Here is a 22,216-nt window from a genome sequence, read left to right on the forward strand (position 1 = left end):
GGGGGGGGGGTTTTACAGCACATTGTGTTCTGCGTCCTGATCAGCTGTAGACCATTTTCAATTAATCTCATGCCGTGTCTCCTGTACAGTACAGAAAGTGTTCTGCTTGTCAAATTAACATAAATCTTCACTAGCAGAAGACAACAAACACAACAGTGTCGACGTCAAAGGATTATAAGGTGCATTAAGCGAAACAAAATAGTTAGATAAGTCAAACTTTACTCAAGTCATTCTTTTTGCTTCCTCTAAATCCGTACCATTGATTCATTAATGTTTCTTTTTTTTTTGCCTGTCCCATTTGGTTCTTTAGCCGTCAGAATTGTTGTCTGAAGGCCAACAAGGATACCCAATGGATTTACTTTACCGAGTGGATCATCACGGTCTTGCCGTATTGGTCCATTTGATCGACCTTTGTTGTTATTATTTATTTTATTTTATTTTATTTTCAGTTGTTGCAGACGGGACATGACTAGGGGATAGGAAAGGGAGAAAGAAAGATGAAGGAAAAGAAAAACAGAGCGGAAGAGGGACAGTGAGAAAGGAAACTTAAAAAGAGGAAGAGAGAGAAAAAAACAAACAAAAACTCCAGGATCACCTGTTGAGAGAAAAAGAAGAGAAAACAAGCAAAAAAAGAGAGCAACATAATAAACACAACACCATCGCATTAATCCAGCTAAGTTTGGAGACTTTGGAGGGCCTGGGAGTTCCCAGAGAGGTGGAGTCTATGACATGACCTGACATATAGACACAGACAAACAGGCACACACAGACACAAACATACATTCACATATACAAATACTCAGCACTCACCCAACGTAAAGATAGACACAAATGGACATTGTACACACAATCACACTCCCCAAACATACTCTATACCCCGGGTCAAGCCCAGACTCATCCATCGGACTGCCAGATGGAGAAGTGTGATTCTTGAAACCAGAGAACATGTCTCCATTGATGTAGAGTCCAGTGGTGGTGTACCTTACCTTAAGTATCTGTTGCTTTGCTTTGTATTTGGTTATGTAAGATGCAGCTGCTTCGACCACAGAAACCCATTCCATGAAGCTCTCTATGGACTGTTCTTGAGCCAATCTTAAACTCAAGTTTGGAGGTTTGTAGTGAATGGAAAATATTTAGTAGCAAGGAAATTTCATGACTGGACTTGTTGCACAGGTGGCATCTTATCACAGGAATTTACTGAGCTTCTGAGAGTGACCCATTCTTCACAAATGTTAGATAGGGAACGCAGTGCACTGCTCCTGCTTCTGATTGAAGCAATAGTCAACTTAGTTAACAGTCAAGTGTATTTGTAGGTAGAATCATTAAAAATAATTCTTCCTGATGATGATTCCTGATCATACTTCAGTAAGAAATTTAGTTATGTTTGTGGTGTGATGCACATGCACCTGTTATGTTGTGCATGTCTCTTGGGAAAAGAGACTTGATTTTTTACTGCACACAGTGTATTGTAGAGAAGTTTTGGAAGTAGACTGTTACCCTGATACTAACAGACACAAGACTAAAGCCCCACACAGGAATTTGGCCTTGGTCATAAATATGCTGTTATATGGTAAATGGACTATTTCTGATATAGCGCTTTTCTACTCTCCTGGAGTACTCAAAGTGCTCTATACGACATGCCTCATTCACCCATTCACACCCACTCGTACAAGCACTTCTATACACAAGTGCAAACTAACCTGCATTCACATGCATTCACACTCCGATGAATGCATCGGAGGGCAATTTGGGGTTAGTATCTTGCCCAAGGATACTTGATATGCAGACTGGGGAAGCCAAGGATCGAACCACCGACCTACCGATCAGTAGCTGATCTGCTCTACCACCTGGGCCCCAGCCACCCCATAGTATGCACTATACCCCCTTCTTAACCCTACACTGGAGGACAAGAGATGGTTGCAATGGTAACGGAAGCGTCATCTCCAAATAAGAAGTGGCCAGAAAGCTGCAGAAGAGGAAACCTGAGTCGACATCAGACCCAAGACCACTCTAAACTGTTTTGACCAATCACTTTGGTGCCCTGTTTATCACACATAATATCACACATAATAAAATGCATTTAATTTCTGGGTGTGGGGCTTTTTGTTTATTTGGCTCTCCTGACGAAGCAAAGAGAGATGACAGCCATTTTTTAACTCGAACCTTTGATTGCTCGAATAAAGAAAACATAAAGTCGGAATTTGAGTCATCAAATTTCAGGCATCATTGCTTTTTGTATTTAATTAATGGAAATATGGCTTTTGAGTATCAGTAGTGTTCCCTCAGGATAAGCAAGGAAGTAGTGCTTGCCTTGACACATTTAAAAATAGACATAAAATGTACCAAAGTAAATATCTCTCTCCTTTAAGACACTACTGACATGAAGCTTCTTGCCTGTCAATTAATATGTCCATCCAGCCTTTACATTTGTGCCATCTTGTGGCTGCAGTTGACTATTGTCGCTGAAAGCTGCAATTATTTTGACCTCATTGAACACTGTCGCTCTCTCTGTAACACAGGCGGTCCATCCGCACTTCATATGGAAACACATTAGCAAGTAAAGGAGCTCCAATGATTTAGCATCTAACAGACAAGTTTCTTCTTGCTAACCACCTTGGTCAATGTATGTGATATAGAGAAGATGGAGCTTGAAAAGGTTGTTAATAATTCCTTGAGTACATTAGCAGGGAAAGCTAATGTACTCAAGGACATTGTCAGAGCTGCTGTCCCCTGCCTGATGGACAGGGGACAGCAGCTCTGACAATGTCCTTAACCTCCTGACTACCAGGAAAAAAATGTTATCCAATCAATTTTTTTTAAATCCCCCAATGTTTGTAAGGTAATCAGAAATATTTGGTGACTGAAATATTTTTTTGGGGAAAAAAAGTTTTTATTTTTCAGATATCACGTGTCCACCGACAACAAAATGCAATACATTTTTTTCTGCTTCTAAAAAGGACTCCTTTTCTGGTCATTTGAAAAAAACAGAACAAAATGGAGGAAATGACTACAAATGTCCACTACGGAGGACATTTTTTAAACACTTCAATACTATACTAAAATAAAGTTAGAATTAAGCATACTATGTTTTAATGTGTTACTAAGAGACTTATCTAAAATATGTTAATAACATTTATAGCCAAAAATTGCTCAGTAAACAGTTTTGTGCACTTACTTTTGTTCTTTCCATAAAATGTGCTTGCAGCAATGGCCGCCATATTCCTTGATGAAAACACTAAAGTCCCTAGAGCCCCACCCCTTCATATTTGGTATAATTGGAAAGCCCTAAATGTCCTCTGTAGATACCAAAAGGAGGTAATTCTGTAGTATGCAGTGGATGGGAATTATTCAGGTTTAGAAAGGTCCTCTACAGAGGACAAACATGCAAATTGAGTTCAGCAGCACTTTCAGATTAGCATCTATGAGAATGTCTAGGAATATACTTAACTAGCATTTAATCCCCTGTAGATATTGACAGTTAACCATGTCACTCACTGCTCACCTTTTAATTCAGCAGTTTTGGGTTTTTTTTGTTATCAACATATTTTAGTATCTTTGTTTTCTCTAATTAGATATGTGTTCCTCCCAGGACAGCCACTATAAACTTTATAAAAGATGCTGAAAATGAAACACAATATCAAGTACTTCAAATGAGAAATATTAATTACTTTAACACTGATTTTTCCATTTTTCAATTCATCATATATATATATATTATATAATATTCATTATATTTCATATATATATGTATGTATATATATATATATATATATATATATATATATATATATATATATATATATATATATAGATAGTAGGGGTGCAACGATATTCGTATCGATATTGAACCGTTCGATACAGTGCTTTCGGTTCGGTACGCATATGTATCGAACAATACAACATTTGTAATTTATTTTATCAATTTTCTTTCTGACGATGCTGTCTGTGTTGAGCGCTCAGTGAATCTGCATTCGACTACTCCGCCTAGGCTGCACTGTCGAGCGCAGATCCACTGAGCGCTCAACACAGACAGCATAGTCAGAAGGAAGAGCGCAGGGCAAGCTAGCAAGACAGAAGTTAAGCTGTCCTTGCAACATGGACCTCCCCCACTCTCATTCAGATCTGGCGTTTGGAATTATTTTGGTTTTCATGTGACGTATGACCCTGAAGGTAAGCAAGTCATGGACTAAAGTAAAACAGTATGTTGAATGTGCCATGCAATGCTCAATTACATGGGTGGGAACTAGTGTGTTAGCGCAGTTAGCTCGTTAACGTGTTGGCCGTCTAGCCCTATGCACGGGGCGATCGGCGGTAGCTCGTTAACGGAGATTTGCCGTGTGGTGGCGTTAAGGTCATTTCAACGAGATTAACCTGAAAGCACTAGTGGGAACACAACGAATATGACTGCACATTTACGCCGACATCATCCTAGTGCAAAGACAAAAACAACAAGCATGCTACTAACTTTAGCCGAGTCATTTAGACAGCTGTTAGCACATGATTCTCCTTATGCTGCTGAGAATATAGCCCAGAAGAAGCGGATAGTATAGCTTTTATTTTGGAAAGAGACATTTCTCTGTAATAAACTCTCTTTTCCAAAGATGAGTGATTCCTCAATCAGATACAGGGCTCGCAATATCGCTAGCCCGACGTCCCGGGGCTAGAGATTTTTTTCAGACGGGCTACCCTGCCCGTCGGGCTATTGTAGGAAGGAAAAATATATGTCAATGCTTTTGCATTCTTTCAGAAATGTAGCTGGGTAATTATGTCATTGGCATCGGTGAGCCACTGTCAATATGTGACATATTGAAATCGTGTTTGAATTTGCGCTTGTTTTTTTGCTTTCACTTTGCAATCGTGCGAACTGTGTATAGAGAGTGACAGCACTGATCTGTGAGTGATGATAATTTGCGCACCAATTCCTCTGACATCGTCTTATTAATCGTTAGCTTACTATGCAAACATGACAAGTGAAATCTCCCGCAGCAAGCTTAAACATGTGAGAGGTTGATCGCGCAGAGAATCGCTGAGCTTATGTGAGTCCGTGTGTAAAAGCAGCAGGATATATATTTTAGTTCTGCTGAGCCAAATAAGACAGGTCAGGGTGAAGAAGTGACAGCCAAAGAAAAGCTTACCACAAAATGGAGAAGTTATGACAAATGAGACTATAAGGCAAAAAGAAAGTGCAGCTTTATGGTTTCATGGACAAAAGAATTTCTGTGGCTGCAATATGACGAGCTAAATAACCAGGGCTGCACATAAGTGGTCCGCAGGTGCGCATTCGCTGTCAAAATAAAAAACGCGCACAAGGGTTAGGGTTAAATTTAAAAACTGTACTTTTGAGTTAAAATATATATTTATAATTTTAATAAATGACAAATTAAAAAGGCATGAACATTTTTTTTGTATCGAAAAAATATCGAACCGTGACACCAAAGTATCGAACCGAACCGAACCGTGAATTTTGTGTATCGTTGCACCCCTAATAGATAGATATTAAATGTTTATAAAAGTCACAGACGCCACTGTTGAGTATTGTCTTGTGTCAAGTGATTATGTTTTTATCTGATGGAGAATCAAGAAGAGAGATCACAGAGCTTTTCAAATTGAAATATTGTAGGCCATGAATACAGCAATATCACTTTATGAATATAGCCATTACTATGAAAATATTTCCTGTGAATTTGACATGTTCGCTTGAGAGCATTCAAGTGCTGGAGGTGTTAAAACATCTGAGAACATAAATATGGTTAGTGAACAATATAAATAAATAATATAGACAAATCGAATTAATACAATTACGAGTTTTAATTCCTTTCCAGATGAAAAAAAAATGTATTACAGTAATCCTTCATTATTCTTCTATTAAGTTGAATGTCAGAAATGTAATTAGAAACATTTTAAATTTCTAACGCCTTAATACCTTAATACCTTCTTTATCACTTTGTCAACTAGTAACATAAGGATTCCAGTCTTCACTGCCCACAAGAAAATTGACTAATGCTTTAGTCATCTGAAATGTTTTCAGTGACATAGCTTTCTCAGAATCAAAGACAAAACAAAGAAAAACAGGATACACATTGAAAATAAACTACAATAAAATGAAATAAATGCAATACAGGAAGGTAATGGAATCAGAGACGCTTTTTTACTGTAGGACTTTATTATTGTTTTAGGGCAGTGAAAAACAGTTGGGATTCTGTGCATGTGTGGGAGGGTTGCACAGGATTAAGGTTGGAGGATGCTGCCTGGAAGGTCATGCTCAGCATGCCTCTCTGGTTGGAGAGCGATAGAGGAGGAGTGACCTCAGGTTTCCAAGTGAGGAAGATAGCTGAGGGTGGATCTACTATTACCACCACCAACAACCACTCCTCCTTACCTTACAGACAGCAACCAAGTGAGGCTGTCCTTGGAGAATCTACCTGATAGACATAAGGAGCATTCAGTCAAAGGACAAAGAAGGAGTTTCTTTTAACAGGAGGCAGGGATCTGAGTAAATGGTGGGAAAAAAATCTAGAAAAAATCTTAATACCATCAATGAAGTAAAAAGGAAGCTGACTTAATTAATTGTGGACTGCATTAGATGACAAATGCATTGCAGATTTTCCTGAAAACTAGCTTTCCAATGCAGTCGAAGCCTATAAGTTAAAGCTGATTATCAGTCAACAATTAACCCCCCCCTAACAGAAAGATTTTCTTTTTTAAAAAGCTGATAGTTTTAACGTGTTAGAGCAAAAATGAGATCAACTTAGACGTCATTGTCATCATTCAAATTGAATAATTTTTTTATGCAAACCTGATGAAAATCGTTCCAATATTTCCCCCTGAATGAAGATGTAGAGAAACTGTAGCTGATTTCCTGTTTTGAGCAGTGAAGGTCTGAGGGAACAAGTACCCTGTAATAAAGCAGAGTAAGGTCAGCAGACTCCCAATGTGTCAGCACACTGTGCTGGATTAGCTGCTGTAAGCCTATTAAAGTGGTTTGGACTGGGTGGGCCAGCACAGACTACACTTCACTCTTTACATGCAATGATGCAGGCTGGCTGGCTTGAAGCTGCGACCACAGTACGGCATGTGTCCTGTAGGAGTGTCCTTGACCAGCACGGTATTGGTAGACGCATTCCTACAGTCCTTTCAATGTTCTTTTAATGGGATGCAGAGAGCTCAGTTGGATAAGCTGCAGGACCAGGCTGACACCAGAACAAGTGCTGGAGAGGCTGGTCGGGCTGACTCTCCCACTGCACCTCCCCTACCCCCTACAGTGGTAGTGACGCCACATAGGATGGGGGCAGGCTACGACCCTCAGGTGTTCCTTGAAACATTACAGGCAATGGCAGAGGCATGCCAGGCTACCTGGCTACCTGTGCCGTTGGAAAGAGAGGCGCGGCTGTCAGGTCATGCTGACGGCCACGCAGCCAGAGGAGGTGGAGGGTTGCAGCTGGCAGCTAGTGGGACGAGGCTATTTCCAGGTCCCCACGGCCCTGCCCTGGCAGAGCAGCCACTGCAGCTACAGGACACTAACCCCTTTCTCCCAGATCTGCCTCACCAGGTCCTGCCAGCGCTGACCCACGGCGGGCCACACCAATGCTAAGGCAGAAGTGTTAGAGATGCGGGTGACAGGACATATGCGGCGGGAGTGTCCATTGATGGAGGTTGGTCAGGTGTTCCATGTCATTGGGGTCCCAAGAGCGACATACAGTGTTCGGGTAAGCTGCCAGGCTTTGGTGGACTCAGGCTGCATGCAGACATTCCTTTTATCTCAACAATTCTAAAAAAAGACTAGTTACAAAACAGCTAACTGATCATCTGCAGAGGAATGTTTATTTAAAGAATTTTACTCAAGATTCAGATTTCATCACAGTACAAAAACAGCATTGGTAACAGTTACAAAGAATCTTATGGCTTTTAACAGCGATTAGAGCATTCAAAAGGCATTAAAGGTACTGCTGCAATAGTTTGAATCTTATTTAATAGACCCCAATTTGTTGATGTAAATGGAGAGCCCTCTTCACACACTTGATGGACTTCTACAGGATCTAAAAGACACATACACTATACATGTGTTATATTACTGCTCCCCTATGAGCTGTCCCAGGCAGGCATCTTCTGCCTGACACTAGACTATAAAAGTTAGCTCAAATATCTTATGTATCAAAGTTGTATTGGCGATTTGTTTTGATCTATAGTTTTAGTATCCTAAATTTTTGTTTTATAGGCTTTTTCCATGTAAATCCCACATTCACTCAAGCCGTGAATACTTCTGGCTTGAGTGAATGCTGGTGCGTCTGGCTGCCGCTATTGACCGGTACATTTTTTGACTTGGATTTATCATTTTATTTTGTGCTTTTTTCTAATTTTTCCTTTGTTGTCATTGTTATATTATGTGTTTTATTCTCCCCCCCCCCACAGCTTGGCTCTTTTGCCATCAGAATTATTGTCTAAAGGCAAAGAAAGATGCCCAACAGATTTACTTTACCAAATGGACTATCCCGGCCTTGCCGTATTGGTCTATTTGATTCACCTTTGCTTTTATTGTTCATTTTATTTTCACTTGCTACACACGGGACAGACATGACTGGGGGAAAGAAAAGGGAGAATGAAAGAGAGGGAGGGAAAGAAAAACATTGGGGAAGAGCGACGGTGATAAAGGGCAAAAAACAAAAACCAACAAAACAAACAGACAAAAAATACAAATATCAATCACCTGGATCACCTGTTAAGAAAGAAAAAAAGAGAAAACAAGCCAAAAAAAAAAAAAAAAAAAAAAAAAAAAAAGGGGAAGAGGAAACAGGAAGCTGAGACGATATATGATAAGCTGTGACCGCGCTGCAGGACTACAGATGATACTGCTCCGTGTCACATCAGAACATCATCGCAATAATCTATGTGAATATAACAGTAAATACTAAATATGGAATATTATTGTGCAGCACATAAGATCAACAGAACACAGTGTGCTTTGAGGTAGGAGCCAAAAAGGGTGTAGTTTGTGTCTGTGAGCACCCGTGTGTACACCTGTGAGCATGGACGCGCTTGTATTTAAAAGGTTCCTTCATGTAATGATCTGCTAGAGGGTGTGGGGGGCCACAGCCCCGTCCTCCAGGGCATGAAGCAGGTATGGAGGAGATCCAGGCTCCAGCCATCCAGAGGCCCTCAGAGCACAAGAGACCAAGAAAGACCAACAGAGGGGCAGCCGCGCCACTGTCCCAGAAAGAGCTGAGGAGAGTCCCAGATGAGGGCTCACTCAACAGCCGTGGAGCAGAAGCCGGGGGGGGGGGGGGGGGGGGGGGTTGCAGTGACGCGCCCGTGAGCTCCGCCGGCAGCCAGCTGTGCCAGAGTGACCGAGCCCCAGGCCGAGGGCAACCGACCCCCTTTGGGGGTGGGGGCTAGAGTTTTATTCTATTGTTAAGTGTCCTCTGGTGTCTTGAAAGGCACTTTCAAATAAGATTTATTATTATTATTATTATTACTACAACAGTCTTCTCTCAAGACATGTTTTGCACTTCAAGGAATAAAAATGCTTTTCATTGTGCCTTTAATTGTGCAATTTACAAATAGTGCAAAATGCAGACAAAAAAAACGAAAGTAAATTTAAAGAAGACATTTTACTGAATATAATTAAGATTAATTATCATTGACTGTTCACACCCTCCTGCTGATCCATGTAGCGGTCTGGAGGGTGCAGCAGATTGAAGCGCAGCAGCTGCAGATCCACAACTTGCCGTTGCTCCTTTACATGGCCCCAGCACTCTCTGGGACCCCAGGCAGGTGGAGATGGGGGAGGCGGGTCAGAGTCAGCGGGATTGGAGTAGTTTTCCTCAGGATGCTGGTGGTTGTTGTTGGGGTCAGAAGGGGATAAGCTGCTGTTGCTGTGGCAGCGAACTAGGAATTTTCCCCGGTGGTGACGATGGTAGAACATGCCAGCAACCACCAGCAGCGCAAGAATTAGTGAGCTGAGCAGGAAGAAAAGGACGTATACACCTTTGGCTTCAGTGGACAGGCGTGAGCTGCAACCTGAAGGGAAAACGAAAACCCCGCCAAACAAAACAGGAGATCAGCAGCTGAAATAAAGCAGAATATCTGCAAGTCTAACTAAGATTTCTGATATGGGTCAAGCATACCTGCAGCCTTCATGTCCACACAGATGGTTCCTCCTGATCCCAGGCGGGAGTTATCCTGAAAGCCTGCCCGGCAATGGCATGAGTAGGAGCCAAACTGGTTCACACAGTCTGCATTGAAGTCACATTGAGCAAGCTGGGTCCCACACTCATTAACATCTGAAACAGACATGCACAGAACTTTTAGCTGATAATGTGTTTAGTATTATATGCATTTAAAATAAACTATGTAAAAACAATTAGTGTAATCAAATATGTATTTATCAGTAATCACTGTTTTTGACTCCTTCCTGTTTACAGATTTGTCCAGAGTAACATTACCAAGCAATTTTGGACACTTCCATACCTGCAGTCGACACAGACATAATGATTGCCTTTCTCAGATTTCCTTTGCCACTGGCATCAACTTCAATGAGCCCCTGGAGAGCAGAGTGGATGCCCCTGTGGACATGCATGCCTCTAGGTCCCTGTCTAACTTGCAGCCAGAGGATGTACAGCACTCCTGCATGCAACCTGTGCACAAAACCTGTAATTATGTACCGTAACATATACCTTAACAGTAAAGCAGCTTTATGGTCCATAGATCCTGTTTCATTATTGAGTCTAAAACAGACTACACAATGACATAAGTTCAGGCGCTGCAGAGTGAGGTTTAATGTAATAAATACACCAGTCCATAGTTCTCAAGTGGAGTTTCCAGGATTTGTTTTTAGTATGGTAGCAAAAGAGGAAAATGAATGAGAGAGGTGGGGAAAAGGTCTGGTCCTATATGCTGGATACAAAGTAAAAGGCACCCTTTTTTCCCCAAGTTGGACATGGAGTCCCAGAGTGACAGTCAAAATGTCCAAAATGTGAAGCAAATGAAAATTCCAACAACCACAGCAGAACAACGGGTATCAGACAATGAAACGGCGATAGCAGACACTGAGCATAATTAACACAGATAAGAACAATCATGGGAAGACAGAGACAGGAACTAAAACTTACACAGAGCACTAAAGAAAACAGAATCGAAAACTAGGGGACAAAAGCATAAACAGAAAGACAAGACAGAGGAGGACCAAAATAAGGAAACTGATCAAGTTAAACACAAGAACATCAAAATTGGAGCCAAAGTTTAATACAAACCCTAGAACAATGAGGCAATCTAAACAGGTACCCAGAACTCCAAAGAAACCAAACAGGGACTTAAATAATACAATTTAAAACTTTAAACACTACAATAAAAGTAAAACCCTAAACAGAAACCCAAATTCAGCAACTTCAGAATCAACAACACTGCACAAGAGCATAAAAATTGTAAAACTACTGACACAAAACAAAGTGGCAAAACTGTAGTGAAATAGAAGAAACATCTCAAGTGTACAAGTGTTCAAATTACATTTTACATCTGATCCCATCTATACTTTCATCCAGTCGTGGTCGGTTTTGCAAGATTAGACCAATGGTATTTACGTGTGGAGTTGCAGTTCTTTTCTGCATAGGTTCACTCAGAAAAGACAGTCTCATTCAAAGACAAACTTATACTTCAGCATTAATGGAAAGACTTGTGAGGATGTTTTCTACAAACCTTTTTATTCTTTTGGAAGACACCGACAGTTGTGCATGCAGAGCCTCCAGCTGTTTGCTGATCTACAGAAACAAAAGCCATGTACAAAGTTTAGTCTGGGCCTTCACCATTTCTTAATGCGTCAATGAAGCTTTGTTTTTTATATTTATTACAAAAACAAAAAAAACAAAAAACAAAAACATGCTACATATGACACGCACGTACACACACACACACACACACACGCACCAAAGCTTTTACTGAAAGCAGCAGTGATCTGGCCAGGTTGTCCCAAGACTTCAGCAAATCCTGACTAAAGTTGATCTCTATGGCCACTTCAAACAGGTGATCTGTCAGAGAGATTTCAGAAGACCAAAATAAAGTCATTATATTAACAGTTTCACTGGTAGCTCAGATAAAATTAATTAAAGTTGATCTCCAGATTAGACATACAGGCATACACAAAGTTTGGACACACCTTCTCATTAAATGTTTTTTTTTCTTTAATTTGACTACGTTCTACACTGTAGACATCAAATATATGAAGCAAGATGTATGTAGCAAAGAAAAAAAAAAACAACTCTAAATATACTTTATATTTCAGATTCCTGAAAGTAGCCACCCTTTGCTTTCTTGACAGCACTGCAATCCCTTGGCCTTTTCTCAATGACCTTCAGGATGTAGTCACCTGTCAGGGTTCGATTGTGGAATTTCATACCTTCTTAATGGAGTTGGGATGATCAGTTGTGTTCTGCAGAAGTCAGGTTGGTACAAAGCTGAAAGTTCTATTTGACAACTACTAGAAATTATATTATACCAAGAACCAATCAGCTAAATAAAGAGAAATGACAGTCCATCATGACTTTAAGAACTGAAGGTCAGTCAGTCTGGAAAATTCCTCAAACTTTGACTGTGTTGCCAAGTGCAGTCTCAAAAACCATCAAGCACTATGATGAAACTGGATGAGGATGCCCCAGGAAAGAAAGACCAAGAGTCAACTCTGCTGCTGAGGATATATTCATCCGAGTCACCAACCTCAGAAATCTGAAGTTAACAGCGACTCAGATTAAGCCCAAATAAATGCCACACAGAGTTCCAGTAGCAGACACATCTCTACATCAACTGTTCAGAGGAGACTGTGTGAATCAGACCTTTATGGTCAAATAGCTGCTAAGAAACCACAACAAGCAGAAGAGATTTGTTTGTGCCAACAAACACAAGTATTGGACATTGTTGGGCATTTATTCAAAATTAAAAGGCACACAGAACCAGCATGGTTACCACAGCATCCTGCCATCTCATCCGGTTTGCATTTAGTTGGACCACCATGTATTTTTCAACAGGACAATGACCCCAAACATACCTCCAGGATGTGTAAGGGCTATTTGACCAAGAAGGACAGTGATGGAGTGCTGCGCCAGATGTCCTGGCCTCCAGTGTCACCTGACCTAAAACCCAGTCAAGATGGTTTGGGATGAGATGGAGCGCAGAGTGAAGGCAAAAGGGCCAACAAGTGTTCAGCATCTCTGGGAACTCCTTCAAGACTGTTGGAAAACCAGCTCAGGTGACAACCTCAAAGCTCATCGAGAGAAATCCAAGAGTGTGCAAAGCAGTAATCAAAGCAAAGGTTGGCTATTTTGAAGACTAAAGTATAAAGCATGTTATGAGTCATTTCATACTTTTATCTACTACAAAATTACATGTGTGTTCATTCATAATTTCGATGCCTTCAGTGAGAATGTACACAAACATCTATGAGTACAACCAATGGCCACAACCAATTGTGTACAGGGAGTGCAGAATTATTAGGCAAGTTGTATTTTTGAGGAATAATTTTATTATTGAACAACAACCATGTTCTCAATGAACCCAAAAAACTCATTAATATCAAAGCTGAATGTTTTTGGAAGTAGTTTTTAGTTTGTTTTTAGTTTTAGCTATTTTAGGGGGATATCTGTGTGTGCAGGTGACTATTACTGTGCATAATTATTAGGCAACTTAACAAAAAAAAAAAATATATATATATACACCCATTTCAATTATTTATTTTTACCAGTGAAACCAATATAACATCTCCACATTCACAAATATACATTTCTGACATTCAAAAACAAAACAAAAACAAATCAGCGACCAATATAGCACCTTTCTTTGCAAGGACACTCAAAAGCCTGCCATCCATGGATTCTGTCAGTGTTTTGATCTGTTCACCATCAACATTGCGTGCAGCAGCAACCACAGCCTCCCAGACACGGTTCAGAGAGGTGTACTGTTTTCCCTCCTTGTAAATCTCACATTTGATGATGGACCACAGGTTCTCAATGGGGTTCAGATCAGGTGAACAAGGAGGCCATGTCATTAGTTTTTCTTCTTTTAGACCCTTTCTTGCCAGCCACGCTGTGGAGTACTTGGACGCGTGTGATGGAGCATTGTCCTGCATGAAAATCATGTTTTTCTTGAAGGATGCAGACTTCTTCCTGTACCACTGCTTGAAGAAGGTGTCTTCCAGAAACTGGCAGTAGGACTGGGAGTTGAGCTTGACTCCATCCTCAACCCGAAAAGGCCCCACAAGCTCATCTTTGATGATACCAGCCCAAACCAGTACTCCACCTCCACCTTGCTGGCGTCTGAGTGGGACTGGAGCTCTCTGCCCTTTACCAATCCAGCCACGGGCCCATCCATCTGGCCCATCAAGACTCACTCTCATTTCATCAGTCCATAAAACCTTAGAAAAACCAGTCTTGAGATATTTCTTGGCCCAGTCTTGACGTTTCAGCTTGTGTGCCTTGTTCAGTGGTGGTTGTCTTTCAGCCTTTCTTACCTTGGCCATGTCTCTGAGTATTGCACACCTTGTGCTTTTGGGCACTCCAGTGATGTTGCAGCTCTGAAATATGGCCAAACTGGTGGCAAGTGGCATCTTGGCAGCTGCACGCTTGACTTTTCTCAGTTCATGGGCAGTTATTTTGCTCCTTGGTTTTTCCACACGCTTCTTGCGACCCTGTTGACTATTTTGAATGAAACGCTTGATTGTTCGATGATCACGCTTCAGAAGCTTTGCAATTTTGAGACTGATGCATCCCTCTGCAAGATATCTCACTATTTTTGACTTTTCTGAGCCTGTCAAGTCCTTCTTTTGACCCATTTTGCCAAAGGAAAGGACGTTGCCTAATAATTATGCACACCTGATATAGGGTGTTGATGTCATTAGACCACACCCCTTCTCATTACAGAGATGCACATCACCTAATATGCTTAATTGGTAGTAGGCTTTCGAGCCTATACAGCTTGGAGTAAGACAACATGCATGAAGAGGATGATGTGGACAAAATACTCATTTGCCTAATAATTCTGCACTCCCTGTACTTAGTGAATACCTCAGGCAGCAGAAAGAAAGAAGAGGAGCAAGGAGAAGAAGCATCATGGAAGGATGGGCCCCTGTATGGTATAGATAGAGGAAGTCGCTGATATCCAGAAATCCTACCAGAAACTGGACAAAGCTGGAGTGAAAGACAGCACACAGGCTCTAATCATGGCAGCACAGGAACAAGCCCTAAGTACAAGAGAGGTGGGGGTCTACCACACTGGGCAAGATCCCAGATGCAGCCTAAGTAAAGATGCCCCAACACATAACAGCAGGGTGCACCACAACCAAGTGGCCAGCATAGTATACAGGAACATCTGTGCCAGCCTGAAAGTCCCAAGGTCAAAATAGGAGAAGCCCCTAGGGTGGTCAAGAATGAGTGAGCCAAGATCCTGTGGGACTTCCAGATATATAAAAAAAAAAGCTGGTGATGGCTAACAAACTGGGCATAGTAGTGGTGGACAAGCAGAGGAAGATAACCGTAGTTATAGATGTAGCAATACCAAATGACAGCAACATCAGGAAGAAGGAACATGAAAGGTACCAAGGGCTCAAAGAAGAGCTCAAGAAGATCTGGAGGATGAAGGTAACAGTGGTCCCAGTGGTATTCGGTGCACTTGGTGCAGTGACTCCCAAGCTAAGATCTGAGGAATAACATCTGAGAACTCTTTTCAGAACAGCGCAGTCATATAAATAGCAAAGATACTGCACAGGACCCTCAAGCTCGCAGGACTCTGGTAGAGGACCCTAGCTTGAAGGATAGACCACCCGCAGGGGAGAGAAGGGAATGACTTTTTTTTTTTTAATAAATGAGTAAATCTATCTATAAAACATTTTTAAAATCCTGCTCATGACCAGACTGTGTGTTCAGCATAAGGTACAATGGCAATTTAGCCAGATAAAAAGAGAACTCACACTTCAGAAAATAAATAAATAAGACATTCTTGCTCAATACTCACCACCAGGAAAATGTTGAATTTCTGAGTCATTTTTCATGTTTGCTATGAGGGACAAAAAACAAAACAAAAACCACACAATAAAAAAAACAAAACAAAACCAAACCCCTCTCCGACTTCCCACGAATGAACCAGTTGTGTAACCCAGTGCTTATCTACACTTAACATAATTCAACACCACTCGACCACATAGATTATTTGTGTGCGCTTTTGTTCGGCAAAAAAGCCCCATTTCTTTATAGTACATCCAAAAGTATCTAGAGTGCATCACTTATCCCACATTTTGACATATTCTTTCACATGCACTGTAATAATAATAATAAGTTGTATTTATAGGCGCCTTTAAGACCCTCAAGGTCACCTTACAATAGCACAAACAATAACAGCAATACAATATAATAAAACATGGCAAAACAAAATTTAGAAATAAGAGGGAAAAAAGCATGAAAGTATAAAAATCAACTATATAGTTTATTTTCAGATCAAGTACAATCAACTAAATTTACCACAGGTGAACTCCAATAAGGTTGTTGAATCGTCTGGCAGATGATAATTGGAAACTGGATGCACCTGAGCTCACCTCTGAGTGTCATTACAAAGGCTATAAATATTTATCTACATGTTCCATTTTTGTTTTTCCATTTTTTTTTATTAAAGTGTAAGAATTTCAAGTTTTTCACTTTGTCATTGCATTGTTTTGTGGTGTGTGTAGAATTTTGAGGTGAAAATGAATCAATCCTATTTTGGCTATAACATCACAAAATGTTGAACAAGTGAAGCACTGGCAATACTTTCTGGATACAGTCAATTCTTGTGTTAGGGTTGAAGGGGCCTTAATTACAAGGTTATAACAGGAAAACACTTAACATGTGGAACTTATTTTTACTCACGTATGTATCATGTACAGCTCTTTTAGAAAATCAAAGAGCAAGTTCAAATTTTAATAGCTGTTTAACCTGAAAATGTTCATTGAAAATTTAGTTGATCATGATCTCATTTCAAAGAACTAAACATATCTGGCTCACTAAGGGTTTACAAAATGCATGTAAAAAGAAAAATACACTCGATAGGGAATACCTAAAACAAAGAACAAAAGATGCTGAAAATAAATATAAAAAATACAAAAATAAGTTGACCAATATTATACGTGTATGTAGAAAGGAGTATTATAGTAAAATATTGAACAACAATAAACAGAATATGAAAGGAATATGGGATGTTTTAAACGGTATCATTAAAAATAATTCTGGACAACAAAGTTATCCACAATACTTTATCGATAATGGCAATATTATGGAAAACACTGCTGATAAGGTCAACAGCTTTAATCATTATTTTGTAAATATTGGACCAAAACTGGCAGAACAAATTCCTGAGTCACTGCCATCAGTAGACTGTAGTGAAAACCTGATTGATAGGAACCCTAACTCAATGTTCCTCACATCAGTGGAGGAAAAAGAAATAATTGACATTGTACACATGTGTAAATATAAAACATCTACTGATTGTAATGATATTGACATGAAAATCGTCAAGAAGGTCATTGAAGGAATTGTAGGACCTCTAACATATATTTGCAACTTATCATTTCAGACGGGAAAAGTGCCAAACAAAATGAAAATAGCTAAAGTTGTGCCGCTGTATAAAACCGGGGATAGACGCCACTTCACAAATTACAGGCCTGTTTCTTTACTACCACAATTCTCCAAAATCCTAGAAAACCTGTTTAATAAACGATTAGACAAATTCTTAGATAAATATAAATTACTCTCTGACAGTCAATATGGATTCAGATCAAAAAGATCAACATCTCTGGCATTAATCGAATCAATTGAGGAGATTACGAATGCTATAGATCAGAAACAGTATGCAGCTGGAGTATTTCTGGATCTCAAGAAAGTATTCGACACAATCAATCATGACATATTAATTAATAAACTGGAACGGTATGGGATTAGGGGGGTTGTACTGCAATGGGTGAAAAATTATTTAAGTGACCGGAAACAATTTGTGAAGCTGGGTGTCCATTCCTCATCATGCTTGGACATTGCTTGTGGTGTTCCACAAGGCTCTGTACTGGGTCCAAAATTATTTATTATTTATATAAATGATATTTGTAAGGCATCTGATATATTAAAATTAGTATTATTTGCAGATGACACAAATATTTTTTGTTCTGGGGGGAATCTAAAGGAGCTGCTGGATACAATTACTTCAGAAATGTGCAAAATTAAAAAATGGTTTAACAGGAACAAACTATCGCTAAATCTAAGTAAAACTAAAATTATCTTATTTGGGAATTCCCTTAGAAATGCACAAGTGCAGATTCATGTAGATGGTGTGGAAATTGAAAGAGTACTTGAACATAAGTTTCTTGGTGTGATTATAGATGATAAATTAAACTGGAAGTCTCATATAAATCATATACATAACAAAATTTCAAGAAGTGTCTCAATCTTGAGTAAAGTAAAACACATTCTGGACCACAAATCACTCCACATTCTCTATTGTTCCCTGATTGCACCGTATTTGAATTACTGTGCAGAGGTTTGGGGCAATACTTACAAATGTTCGCTATCATCAATCTTTATATTACAAAAAAGGGCCATAAGGATAATCCATAAAACTGGTTACAGAGATCATACAAATCCACTATTCTTAAAATCAAAAATTCTAAAATTCACAGATCTGGTTCATTTTCTCACAGCACAAATTATATATAAAGCAATAAATAACCTGCTTCCTGACAATATTCTAAAAATGTTTTCTAAAAGGGAACGGGGATACAATTTGAGGGGGGAATTAAATTTAAAACATCCTCGTATCCGTACAACATTAAAAAGTTTTTGCATCTCTGTGTGTGGAGTGAAGCTGTGGAACAGACTAAGTAAAGATATGAAGCAATGTCCAAGCATGGCGCAGTTTAAAAAGCGGTTTAAGGATATGGTTTTTACAGGGTACAGGGAAAAGGTAGAGATTTGATAGGGTGTTCTTGTCTAATATTTTCATGTGTGTGCGCATGCACGGGTTTGTTGGTATGGGTATGTGTATATGTATGTAATGTAAAAAATATATATATATATATATATATATATATATATATATATATATAAAATTGTAGGTTGTGTATCCTTGAGGTGTTAATGGGGTTATTGAAAATGTGTATATGTGCGTATATACGTATGTATGGATAGATAGAAACATATATGTGTATATATTAAAAAAAAAAAAATTACACATAACATAATGTAATTGCAAGGAGGTATTTCTGTAGTCTATTGATACTAGATAGTGGAAAAGGGGTGGGATTAAATAAGCTTATGCTTCTTCCTGCTCCTTTTTGAACATGGACGTTATTTGGAGTTGTGGTTGCTCGTTTTCCTTTTGTTTGCTTTGTTCATTTGTCTCTTTTAATTCTATTTTTTTTATACTTTTTCAACATGTTCAAAATAAAGATTCAAAATAAAAAAATAAAATATCTATATCAAGCAATATAATTACAGTTAGTCAATACAAAAAAGACGAGTACCTGAAAGATCCAGGAGAGTGTCTGTGTTCAAATGTACTCACAGTTCGCTCTGTGGTCCGACAGTGGCTCCACCATGTTAGGCTGAGGATGAGTGTGATCAGCGTGCTGTATTTCTTGTCTGTCAGAGGATGGGGAAAGCTGGACTGAGGTCTGACTGACCTCTGTTATGTTCTCCTTCACTGTCCAGCTCAGAGTTGTGGTCTCATCCTCTGCAACAGTAGATTCCTCCTCATTCATTTGTTTTGCTGTTGTAGTGTCAGTGGTGACTTCTAGTTGGGTGTGAGTGATACCTCTCCCTGATCTGAAGGTCCTTTGGGTGGACACTGATGCAGTTGGCATGGTCGTGTAGTTCCCAGACAAGGACAGAGGGTTGTTTTCATCCACCTGAAGAAGGACAGACGAAGAGTTTTACAATGTTTTCTGGAATTTACAAGCAAAATAAAAAACAAAACAAGTACTGCAGATTTTTGCAAGATTACCTGGTCTTTATCATGTTGTTTATACTTCTCTGGGTTTCCTTTTGACATATAGGGTCATTACCATTAATGTTTTAAGTTCCTGAGCAGTATCCAGTATGGCAATTTGGTGATTAAGTAATGTATGTTGGATCTTATTGTAATCATATTACATTTATGTGTAATTCACTATTGTATTAAATTCAGTTGTCACATTACAGCTAACCAAACAGCTATATCACTGTTACTTGAGCTACATAGATTATATGAATGATGGGAAAATAAAAGAAAACTATGTAGCCTTGATTTTAATGCTAACTCACACAGTAATCACGTGACCTCACTTAATGTATGAAATATATTAAGTTAAAAAAATGTGACTTTTTTTTAAAAAAATGTCACATTTTATGAAATGTGACATTTAAAAAAAAAAGAATTTTTAGAAGGTTAATTTATTAAAGAGAAAATCAAAACAAAGTGCAGAAAAAAGCCTAAATGATTTACACTGCAGAGGGACTGAAAGAAGTTGCTAAACTTTTTTCTACATGTTTTTAATCAGTGAGTGAAATCTTTAACATTAGACAGTAATTTTACTAGGGCTGTCAGCGTTGACACCAATTAATCCAACATCACAATTTACAAGATTACAATTTTTAAGGCAATTAACCCATCTGGAGCTCAGAAGGCCTCAAAATTCCTGAAATGTCTCTGTCAACGCATTTCGGGCAGTTTGTCCAGTCTGTGCTCCATATGGGTTAAAAACCTTTTAATTGCGTTAATCGTAATGATGCGTTAACATTGACACGTTGACTACTTTTTACCCATTCCTAAATTTAATAGTGAATATGCAGCTTTTGCCAGCGTTAGAAATATTGCCAGGCAGCGTAAGGCATCTAAGACTAACACTGTGTCCACTCACCCAAGTGTTTGTGTCTGCAGGCATCTTGGGCTCCGTGGGTAGCTCAGTCATCCTTGCTAATTGTTCCCTCTTTGTACCTGGTCCAGATTCACTGAAGTCCATCAGCCCAGGAGATGTCTCTGACTCATTGCTTGTCTCTGTAAAGCCTTCCCCTGGGTTATAAATGACTGGCGATCCAAATGCCTGGTAGCGACCATAAAAGCCCCTGTACAGGGGGTTGGGCCAGCCACTAATCAGTAGCACTACATACAGAATATTGGAGGAGGTGGTGTATTTGGCCTCTTGCCAGCACTTCTGTAAGAGTTTGTGTCCCGCTAAATCTCCAACTGGCTCGTCAATGTGGATTTGGTCCTGTTTGAGGTTACAGATGTCATCAGGGGTCAAATCCTCCAGGTAGAGATGAATCCTTTTACTCGGATCCACCTGGATTGTCCAGTTGCACCACAGGGGAGGATTGGAGCATAGGTAGTCCGGGGAGAAAAACTCACCACTGTCACTGTATAGCAACCGGTGACAACTCCGCAAGGCAAAGAAAGTGTTTTCAGCTCCAGAGTCTTCTGTGAACCGAATAGACAGATATGTCATTAAATGAACAGAAATGGTTTTATATATTATTACTAATGCAATTCACTTTTCAACCTAGTTGGCAGGTGCTGATTTCAGTACTGTATATAATCAACATTTTAATTTTATTTATTTATTTTTATATTTTAAAATCAGGAAAATATACTAACATCATTCACTTTCACACTGAATAAAAACAATCAAATATTAACCTGTATAAGGAAGGCTCTCCCATAAATCCATATGGGCGATGTCAAACTACCAAAATGAGGTACAGTTTATTTAGAATCCAATTAGCTCAAATATAATGGTCATATTTCATAAGAAAGTTTGCATGTGCGTTGGTGATCAGGTTTTATGAAACTAAAATCAGTTTGTTAGCACAGGCTGAAACATTTAGACTTACAAAATGACATATAAACATAGAAAATCCCAAGTTAAACATTTGCAGACTCACCTGGAGGCTGCTCAGTATCTTCTTCATTCACCTAAAGACAGAAAGAAATACACAATTAAGCTGTTAACACAAATCCGAAAGAGGTTATCAGTGAGGCACAATAACTTACCTGTGCATTACAGTCAAATGTCAACAAAAATATGAGCAGCACACACTTGAAGTTTATGACGGCTGTTTGTTTCATTTTCGTATGCAGTTAAATTACTGAAATTTGGGAAGCAACAAAGTCAATCTGATCCTCTCAGATTCAGTTCAACGGCTATTTCCTTTCCTGTCTCTGCAGGTGAATTGCATCAGTTAGTTGATTA

The 22,216-nt window shown here is 39.4% G+C and overlaps 1 protein-coding gene and 1 long non-coding RNA gene across 2 annotated transcripts in view; both read right to left on the reverse strand.

Annotated features, from left to right (window-relative positions):
• LOC309709362 overlaps window positions 1-22,216 on the reverse strand; it is a 121,364-nt gene that overhangs the window by 72,057 nt on the left and 27,091 nt on the right. The gene's annotated exons all lie outside the window — the stretch shown is intronic.
• Window positions 9,274-22,212, reverse strand: LOC309709335 (uncharacterized protein). The gene is made up of 11 exons (XM_082537900.1): window positions 22,018-22,212; window positions 21,909-21,939; window positions 20,888-21,444; window positions 19,804-19,897; window positions 19,555-19,722; window positions 15,988-16,029; window positions 11,917-12,017; window positions 11,689-11,750; window positions 10,465-10,631; window positions 10,122-10,277; window positions 9,274-10,014 (listed from the first exon to the last, which is right to left on the reverse strand). The coding sequence occupies exons 1-11, from the start codon at window positions 22,090-22,092 to the stop codon at window positions 9,632-9,634; spliced, it is 1,836 nt and encodes a 611-aa protein (XP_082394026.1). The 5' UTR covers window positions 22,093-22,212; the 3' UTR covers window positions 9,274-9,631.

Source organism: Aulonocara stuartgranti, assembly GCF_965226115.1.
Source record: "Aulonocara stuartgranti genome assembly, chromosome: 6".
In the NCBI taxonomy this organism is placed as follows: domain Eukaryota; kingdom Metazoa; phylum Chordata; class Actinopteri; order Cichliformes; family Cichlidae; genus Aulonocara; species Aulonocara stuartgranti.

Bases quoted from the DNA above. Each gene is read 5' to 3' on its own strand.
- LOC309709335 (XM_082537900.1), bottom strand. From the start codon at position 22,092: ATGAAACAAACAGCCGTCATAAACTTCAAGTGTGTGCTGCTCATATTT. The intron at 19,898-20,887 runs GTGAGTGGACAC...GTCCTTCTTCAG, and splicing joins CTGCAGACACAAACACTTGG to GTGGATGAAAACAACCCTCT. The intron at 10,632-11,688 runs GTTTGTAGAAAA...TTTTGTGCACAG, and splicing joins TCTTCCAAAAGAATAAAAAG to GTTGCATGCAGGAGTGCTGT.